At 44.0% G+C, this 10000-nt stretch overlaps 1 protein-coding gene across 1 annotated transcript in view; it reads left to right on the top strand.

The window, feature by feature from the left end:
- The window catches only part of LOC129842012 (serine/threonine-protein phosphatase 2A 55 kDa regulatory subunit B gamma isoform-like), a 23904-nt gene that overhangs the window by 593 nt on the left and 13311 nt on the right, over window positions 1-10000 (top strand). Inside the window, exons 2-3 of the mRNA XM_055910387.1 lie at window positions 3886-5634; window positions 8731-8840. Of these exons, the coding sequence (XP_055766362.1) occupies window positions 5571-5634; window positions 8731-8840 (174 nt within the window). The 5' untranslated portion in view covers window positions 3886-5570. The remainder of the gene's footprint in view (window positions 1-3885; window positions 5635-8730; window positions 8841-10000) is intronic.

Genomic DNA, 10000 nt, shown 5'->3' with positions numbered 1-10000 from the left:
TGTTTTAACATCGGAGTAGGATGAAGCTGACCCTACATGCTGTTCTCAGGTCAGTTCTGTGTTTTAACATCGGAGTAGGATGAAGGTGACCCTACATGCTGATCTCAGGTCAGTTCTGTGTTTAAACATCGGAGTAGGAGTAGGATGAAGCTGACCCTACATGCTGATCTCAGGTCAGTTCTGTGTTTAAACATCGGAGTAGGAGTAGGATGAAGCTGACCCTACATGCTGACCTCAGGTCAGTTCTGTGTTTTAACATCGGAGTAGGAGTAGGATGAAGGTGACCCTACATGCTGTTCTCAGGCCAGTTCTGTGTTTTAACATCGGAGTAGGAGTAGGATGAAGCTGACCCTACATGCTGTTCTCAGGTCAGTTCTGTGTTTAAACATCGGAGTAGGATGAAGCTGATCCTACATGCTGATCTCAGGTCAGTTCTGTGTTTTAACATCGGAGTAGAAGTAGGATGAAGCTGACCCTACATGCTGTTCTCAGGCCAGTTCTGTGTTTTAACATCGGAGTAGGAGTAGGATGAAGCTGACCCTACATGCTGTTCTCAGGTCAGTTCTGTGTTTAAACATCGGAGTAGGATGAAGCTGATCCTACATGCTGACCTCAGGTCAGTTCTGTGTTTTAACATCGGAGTAGAAGTAGGATGAAGCTGACCCTACATGCTGTTCTCAGGCCAGTTCTGTGTTTTAACATCGGAGTAGGAGTAGGATGAAGCTGACCCTACATGCTGTTCTCAGGTCAGTTCTGTGTTTTAACATCGGAGTAGGATGAAGCTGATCCTACATGCTGATCTCAGGTCAGTTCTGTGTTTTAACATCGGAGTAGGATGAAGCTGACCCTACATGCTGTTCTCAGGCCAGTTCTGTGTTTTCAAATCGATGGTCAGGGAAGCAGTGGTGTATAAAATGTGATGGCAAACCTTGAAGGAAAACTCCACCCACAATATATGTTGGTATTTGTTTCATTATTCCATTGTTGATATAGTCCCAAAATGGTTTGCATGTCAACAATCAAGTTGTCCAGATATAAAACTTTAAAAATACAGAAATGCAGCCTGTATGGTAACATGGGGTTTTGGTAACATGTGGTTTTGGTAACACAGGGTTTTGGTAACACGGGGTGTTGGTAATATGAGGTTTTGGTAACATGGGTTTGTGGTAACATGAGGTTTGGGTAATATGAGGTTTTGGTAACATGGGGTTTTGGTAACATGGGGTTTTGGTAACATGAGGTTTTGGGTAACATGAGGTTTTGGTAACATGAGGTTTTGGTAACATGGGGTTTTGGGTAACATGGGGTTTTGGGTAACATGGGGTTTTGGGTAACATGGGGTTTTGGGTAACATGGGGTTTTGGTAACATGTGGTTTTGGGTAACAAGTGGTTTTGGGTAACATGTGGTTTTGGGTAACATGTGGTTTTGGGTAACATGGGGTTTTGGTAACATGGGGTTTTGGTAACATGGGGTTTTGGTAACATGGGGTTTGGGGTAACATGGGATTTGGGTAACACGGGATTTGGGTAACACGGGGTTTGGGGTAACACGGGGTTTGGGGTAACACGGGGTTTGGGGTAATACGGGGTTTGGGGTAACACGGGGTTTGGGGTAACATGGGGTTTGGGGTAACACGGGGTTTTGATTATTTAAGAGCATTCAGCATTTACTCTCATTTTGTTTTACTCTTAGATTAAATATTGATTATAACCAGCCTGAGGAGGCCTATAACTCCATTAGGTTGAATGTGATAGTCTGTCTATTACCAGCCTGAGCAGGTCTATAACTCCATTAGGTTGAATGTGATAGTCTGTCTATAACCAGCCTGAGGAGGTCTATAACTCCATTAGGTTGAATGTGATAGTCTGCCTATAACCAGCCTGAGGAGGTCTATAACTCCATTAGGTTGAATGTGATAGTCTGTCTATAACCAGCCTGAGGAGGTCTATAACTCCATTAGGTTGAATGTGATAGTCTGTCTATAACCAGCCTGAGGAGGTCTATAACTCCATTAGGTTGAATGTGATAGTCTGTCTATAACCAGCCTGAGGAGGTCTATAACTCCATTAGGTTGAATGTGATAGTCTATAACCAGCCTGAGGAGGTCTATAACTCCATTAGGTTGAATGTGCTAGTCTGTCTATAACCAGCCTGAGGAGGTCTATAACTCCATTAGGTTGAATGTGATAGTCTGTCTATAACCAGCCTGAGGAGGTCTATAACTCCATTAGGTTGAATGTGATAGTCTGTCTATAACCAGCCTGAGGAGGTCTATAACTCCATTAGGTTGAATGTGATAGTCTGCCTATAACCAGCCTGAGGAGGTCTATAACCAGCCTGAGGAGGCCTATAACTCCATTAGGTTGAATGTGATAGTCTGTCTATAACCAGCCTGAGGAGGTCTATAACTCCATTAGGTTGAATGTGATAGTCTGCCTATAACCAGCCTGAGGAGGTCTATAACTCCATTAGGTTGAATGTGATACTCTGTCTATAACCAGCCTGAGGAGGTCTATAACTCCATTAGGTTGAATGTGATACTCTGTCTATAACCAACCTGGGTAGGTCTATAACTCCATTAGGTTGAATGTGATAGTCTGCCTATAACCAGCCTGAGGAGGTCTATAACTCCATTAGGTTGAATGTGATAGTCTGTCTATAACCAGCCTGAGGAGGTCTATAACTCCATTAGGTTGAATGTGATAGTCTATAACCAGCCTGAGGAGGTCTATAACTCCATTAGGTTGAATGTGATAGTCTGTCTATAACCAGCCTGAGGAGGTCTATAACCAACCTGAGGAGGTCTATAACTCCATTAGGTTGAATGTGATAGTCTGCCTATAACCAGCCTGAGGAGGTCTATAACTCCATTAGGTTGAATGTGATACTCTGTCTATAACCAGCCTGAGGAGGTCTATAACTCCATTAGGTTGAATGTGATAGTCTGTCTATAACCAGCCTGAGGAGGTCTATAACCAACCTGAGGAGGTCTATAACTCCATTAGGTTGAATGTGATAGTCTGCCTATAACCAGCCTGAGGAGGTCTATAACCAGCCTGAGGAGGTCTATAACTCCATTAGGTTGAATGTGATAGTCTATAACCAGCCTGAGGAGGTCTATAACTCCATTAGGTTGAATGTGATAGTCTATAACCAGCCTGAGGAGGCCTATAACTCCATTAGGTTGAATGTGATAGTCTGTCTATAACCAGCCTGAGGAGGTCTATAACTCCATTAGGTTGAATGTGACAGTCTGTCTATAACCAGCCTGAGGAGGTCTATAACCAGCCTGAGGAGGTCTATAACCAGCCTGAGGAGGTCTATAACCAGCCTGAGGAGGTCTATAACCAGCCTGAGGAGGTCTATAACTCCATTAGGTTGAATGTGATAGGCTGTCTATAACCAGCCTGAGGAGGTCTATAACTCCATTAGGTTGAATGTGATAGTCTGTCTATAACCAGCCTGAGGAGGTCTATAACCAGCCTGAGGAGGTCTATAACTCCATTAGGTTGAATGTGATAGTCTGTCTATAACCAGCCTGAGGAGGTCTATAACTCCATTAGGTTGAATTCACAGTTTAGAGAAATGTATCTATTGGGAAATTAGCTATAATCAGGCTGTTTAATCTGATGCATGTCTGTTGAATTTGGAAAAATCCACTCACTCTCGGCCCCGCCCCACCTATTCAGCCAATCAGGAGCCGCTACTGCGTTGCATACCATTTGCTCAACGGTACGTGCTAAATAGTATGCAACGATGAGTGCATAGTATGCAATTTAAGTATGTAGTACTCTGGTATGTGTATTCAGACCTCTCTCTCCTCCTCTCCTCTCGTTCTCTCCGCTGTTCCCTCTGCTGGTCACTTCCCTCTCATCACCTGCAGTGGGCGGAGCCATGACTGAGATCTGTGCTCTGGTTGGCTAAGCTGGAAGGAGGCTGCAGCGACAGACCCACAGCATCCTCGACACACTCTTTCTCCCTCTCTCCTTTTCGCTCATCCCACCACCCCTTTCTCTTCTCTCTCTCTCTCTCCTTTCCTCTCCACACAGAGACACACGTGCCCCGTCCTGCCTGCCTGCTCAGTGACACTGCAGTACAGAGGACATAGCAGCCGCAAACAGGCAGAGAGACAGGCAGACAGACAGGCAGGCAGAGAGACAGAAAGGCAGACAGACAGGCGGACAAACAAGCCGACAGGCAGAACGTAGGACGGTGTGTCGAGGCCTTGTCTCCTCCTTCTCCTCCTCCTCCTGCAGTAGCAGAGATCCTGTCCTCCTGCGCTCTCCTTCAAGGACTTCCAGACTCTGAGACCTAGAACTACGGCTGCTACACTTCCTGTTCCTGTTTGTTACCAAGGAAATACTCCTGCTACTACACTTCCTGTTCCTGTTTGTTACCAAGGAAATACTACTGCTACTACCACACTTCCTGTTCCTGTTTGTTACCAAGGAAATACTCCTGCTACTACTACTGCTGCTACTGTTCCTCTTCCTGTTTGTTACCAAGGAAATACTCCTGCTACTACACTTCCTGTTCCTGTTTGTTACCAAGGAAATACTACTGCTACTACCACACTTCCTGTTCCTGTTTGTTACCAAGGAAATACTCCTGCTACTACTACTGCTGCTACAATTCCTCTTCCTGTTTGTTACCAAGGAAATACTCCTGCTACTACTACTGCTGCTACAATTCCTCTTCCTGTTTGTTACCAAGGAAATACTCCTGCTACTACTACTGCTGCTACAATTCCTCTTCCTGTTTGTTACCAAGGAAATACTCCTGCTACTACTACTGCTGCTACAATTCCTCTTCCTGTTTGTTACCAAGGAAATACTCCTGCTACTGCTACTGCTGCTACACTTCCTGTTCCTGTTTGTTACCAAGGAAATACTCCTGCTACTACTACTGCTGCTACAGTTCCTCTTCCTGTTTGTTACCAAGGAAATACTGCAGCGCAGCGGATATTATCACGAACGCGAGCACGAAGGAGTGCTACTCTCTCCCTCTCTCTCTCTCACACAGTCACAGGCAGACAAACGGACTACTCTCTCTAACGCATAACAGTGGTCTTCTCATTGTTTCGGTACTTCTCTTGCTGGGCCTGGTGTGTGTTGTGGTGTGGTGTGTGTAGTGTGTGTTTTTATCAGAGGTCACGCCGCGTGCTGTGGGAGTGTGTGTGGGTGATCCACCTTCTCTCAGGTCCCCTCCCCTCTCATCCTTTTCTACCTAATCTCTCTCGCTCCCTCTCTCTCTCTCTCTCTCTCTCTCTCTCTCTGTCTCTCTCTCTCTCTCTCTCTCTCTCTCTCTCTCTCTCTCTTTCTCTCTCTCTCTCTCTCTCTCTCTCCACACCTCACCAAACTCCATCCCTCTCTTCCCCCTCTTTCTCTCTCTCCATCCTCACCACACCTCTCCCTCTCTTCCCTCTATCCTCTCCATACCTCCGCCCCTCCATATCCCATGATGCCTTGCCCCAGGCCACTGCGCTAGGCCCCAGCAGTATGGGCAGAGCCTGGGAGGAGAGAGAGAGCTCTGATTGGTCCAGGTCGGGTCCCCCTTCCTTTGCTTCCGATGGGGGAGGACACTGAGAGCTCCAAAGTCAACCACAGCTTCCTGCGAGACTACGTCACCGAAGGTAGGCTCATATCACCGTTGTTACCTTAAGTAGGTTTATAACACCTCTATGTCACCTTAAGTCGGTTTATAACACCTCTATGTCACCTTAAGTAGGTTTATAATACCACTATGTTACCTTAAGTAGGTTTATAACACCTCTATGTCACCTTAAGTAGGTTTATAACACCTCCATGTCACCTTAAGTCGGTTTATAACACCTCTGTCACCATATGTAGGTTTATAATATCACTATGTTACCTTACATAGGTTTATAACACCTCTGTTATCTTAAGTATGTCTATAACACCTCTGTCACCATATGTAGGCTTATAATATCACTATGTTACCTTACATAGGTTTATAGCAGCTCTATGTCACCTTAAGTATGTTTATCTATGCTACCTTAAGTAGGTTTATAACAGCTCTATGTCACCTTAAGTAGATGTATAATACCATTATATAATCAAAGCTTATAATACATATATGTTACCTTAAGTAGGTCTATAATGGCTCTATGTCACATTAGGTAGGTTTATAATACCTCTGTTAGATTAAGTAAAATTATTATACCTCTGTCAACTTACATAGGCCTAGAGCGCCACTTAGTTTCGAAAGGTGGGCTTCCAACATATCTCTGTTACCGAAGGTAGACTTCCAACATATCTCTGTTACCGAAGGTAGGCTTCCAACATATCTCTGTTACCGAAGGAAGACTTCCAACATATCTCTGTTACCGAAGGTAGGCTAACAACATATCTCTGTTACTGAAGGTAGGCTAACAACATATCTCTGTTACCGAAGGTAGACTTCCAACATATCTCTGTTACCGAAGGTAGACTTCCCACATATCTCTGTTACGGAAGGTAGGCTAACAACATATCTCTGTTACCGAAGGTAGGATTACAACATATCTCTGTTACCGAAGGTGGGCTTCCAACATATCTCTGTTACCGAAGGTAGGCTTCCAACATATCTCTGTTACCGAAGGTGGGCTTCCAACATATCTCTGTTACCGAAGGTAGGCTAACAACATATCTCTGTTACCGAAGGTAGGCTTCCAACATATCTCTGTTACCGAAGGTAGACTTCCAACATATCTCTGTTACCGAAGGTAGACTTCCAACATATCTCTGTTACCGAAGGTAGGCTTACAACATATCTATGTTACCGAAGGTAAGCTCCAAACATATCTCTGTTACCGAAGGTAGGCTTCCAACATATCTCTGTTACCGAAGGTAGGCTTAAAACATATCTCTGTTACCGAAGGTAGGCTAACAACATATCTCTGTTACCGAAGGTAGGCTAACAACATATCTCTGTTACCGAAGGTAGGCTTCCATCATATCTCTGTTACCGAAGGTAGGCTTACAACATATCTCTGTTACCAAAGGTAGGCTAACAACATAGCTCTGTTACCGAAGGTAGGGTTCCAACATATCTCTGTTACCGAAGGTAGACTTACAACATATCTCTGTTACCGAAGGTAGGCTTACAACATATCTATGTGACCGAAGGTAGGCTTCCCACATATCTCTGTTACCGAAGGTAGGCTTCCAACATATCTCTGTTACCGAAGGTAGGCTAACAACATATCTTATAATATATAATCTTATAATCTTATAATTCTATAATCTTATAATCTTATATCTTACTTATAATGTAGGCGTACAAGGGCACCATATGACAAAAGATAGGCCTACAACTAGGACTACAACTAGGAGTCAGAGATGTTTGTTTGAGAGAGAGAGTTAGGGGTTCAGAGCTGGACTCCTCCATGTTGCTGGCTGGCTCTGAACGTATATTTAGGACATTACCAGATATAGTGGGAATGTACTTTAAGAAACAGAAACAGTCTCATTGCTGAGTATGACATCAGTGTTGCGCTGTTAAACACTGAGCCTAGAATAGACGTGCTTGTTGAAAACTTCAACCAGACACACACCTCTCATTAGGACTGTGTGTGTTTTTGTAGTCTATATCTGTGTGATGTGATCAATCAGTTTATTCCAGTTCGAAATGAAAATGATTTATTGTATTTTAGCAGGAACAGTTCCAATCTACATAGATATGACAGAGTGTTTTAAATGGGGGAAAATGAACATTAATATATATTCATATGAATATTTAATTTCAGTGTTATTTGTTTATGTCTATATTGCATTTGTTTTAGGCATAAGGGTATAAAAATGTGCCAATATTTACATATAGTTACATATTTTCCTAAGCCTGGGTCACAGGAAAACACACCATTTCTAATTTGGGTCCCAGGCTGATAAAGTTTTTTTTTAAACACTCCCTTATGGGTAGGTAACAGTATGATAGTAGGATGCTGACTCAGTGGTTCTGATGGGGTAGTAACAGTATGATAGTAGGATGCTGACTCAGTGGTTCTGATCCCTTATGGGGTAGTAACAGTATGATAGTAGGATGCTGACTCAGTGGTTCTGATGGGGTAGTAACAGTATGATAGTAGGATGCTGACTCAGTGGTTCTGATGGGGTAGTAACAGTATGATAGTAGGATGCTGACTCAGTGGTTCTGAACCCTTATGGGGTAATAACAGTATGATAGTAGGATGCTGACTCAGTGGTTCTGATCCCTTATGGGGTAGTAACAGTGTGATAGTAGGATGCTGACTCAGTGGTTCTGATGGGGTAGTAACAGTATGATAGTAGGATGCTGACTCAGTGGTTCTGAGGTAATTCATATTGTTGATATTCTACTCCCAAAGCTCATCCTTTTCTCTATGTATTGCTATATGTCCCAAACGTCACCAGTTATTCTGATGTTACAGAAACTGATACGGTATTGATCTCACTTCTCTTTCCCCTCTCTGTCTGTCTCTCTCTCTCTCTCTCTCCTTCCCTCCCTTTCCCTCTCTCTCTCACTCTCTCTACATTTTCCCTCTCTCTCTCCCTACCCCCCCTCTCTCTCTCTACCCCCCTCTCTCACCCTCTCTCTCTCTCTATCATCCTCTCCCCATACACCCCCCCTTTCCTTCCTCCCTCCCTCTCTCTCTCTGTCTCTCTACATCCCCCCCCTCTCTCTCTCTCTCTCTCTCTATCATCCTCTCCCCATACACCCCCCCTTTCCTCCCTCCCTCTCTCTCTTCTAGCTGATGTAATCTCTACAGTGGAGTTCAACCACACAGGAGATCTGCTGGCTACGGGGGACAAGGGAGGCAGAGTCGTCGTCTTCCAGAGAGAGACCGTGGTTGGTCACAAGGTGCTCATAGAATGCTCGTACTGTTCATATAGTGGTCATAGAATGGTCATAGAGTGGTCGTAGTGGTCATAGAATGGTCGTAGGGGTCATAGAGTGGTTATAGAGTGGTCATATAGTGGTCATAGAATGGTCGTAGTGGTCATAGAATGGTCGTAGGGGTCATAGAGTGGTCATAGAATGGTCGTAGTGGTCATAGAATGGTCGTAGTGGTCATAGAATGGTCGTAGTGGTCATAGAATGGTCGTAGTGGTCATAGAATGGTCGTAGTGGTCATAGAGTGGTCATAGAGTGGTCGTAGGGGTCATAGAATGGTTATAGAGTGGTCATATAGTGGTCATAGAATGGTCGTAGTGGTCATAGAATGGTCGTAGTGGTCATAGAATGGTCGTAGTGGTCATAGAATGGTCGTAGTGGTCATAGAATGGTTGTAGGGGTCATAGAGTGGTTATAGAGTGGTCATATAGTGGTCATAAAGTGGTCATAGAGTTGTCATGGAGTGGTCATAGAGTGGTCATAGAGTGGTCATAGAGTGGTCATAGAGTGGTCATATAGTGGTCATATAGTGGTCATAGAGTTGTCATAGAGTTGTCATGGAGTGGTCATAGAGTGGTCATAGAGTGGTCATAGAGTGGTCATATAGTGGTCATATAGTGGTCATAGAGTTGTCATGGAGTGGTCATAGAGTGGTCATAGAGTGGTCATAGAGTGGTCATATGGTGGTCATAGAGTGGTCATATAGTGGTCATATAGTGGTCATATGGTGGTCATAGAGTGGTCATATAGTGGTCATATAGTGGTCATACAGTGGTCATACAGTGGTCATATAGTGGTCATATAGTGGTCATACAGTGGTCATATAGTGGTCATAGAGTGGTCATATAGTGGTCATATGGTGGTCATATAGTGGTCATATAGTGGTCATATGGTGGTCATATAGTGGTCATATGGTGGTCATAGAGTGGTCATATGGTGGTCATAGAGTGGTCATAGAGTGGTCATAGAGTGGTCATAGAGTGGTCATATAGTGGTCATATGGTGGTCATAGAGTGGTCATAGAGTGGTCATATAGTGGTCATAGAGTGGTCATAGAGTGGTCATATAGTGGTCATATAGTGGTCATATAGTGGTCATATGGTGGTCATAGAGTGGTCATAGAGTGG

This window comes from Salvelinus fontinalis, unplaced genomic scaffold (assembly GCF_029448725.1).
Source record: "Salvelinus fontinalis isolate EN_2023a unplaced genomic scaffold, ASM2944872v1 scaffold_0005, whole genome shotgun sequence".
Classification (NCBI taxonomy): Eukaryota; Metazoa; Chordata; class Actinopteri; order Salmoniformes; family Salmonidae; genus Salvelinus; species Salvelinus fontinalis.
The sequence above is the reverse complement of the archived record's forward strand: the minus strand, read 5'-3'. Positions and strand labels throughout refer to the sequence as shown.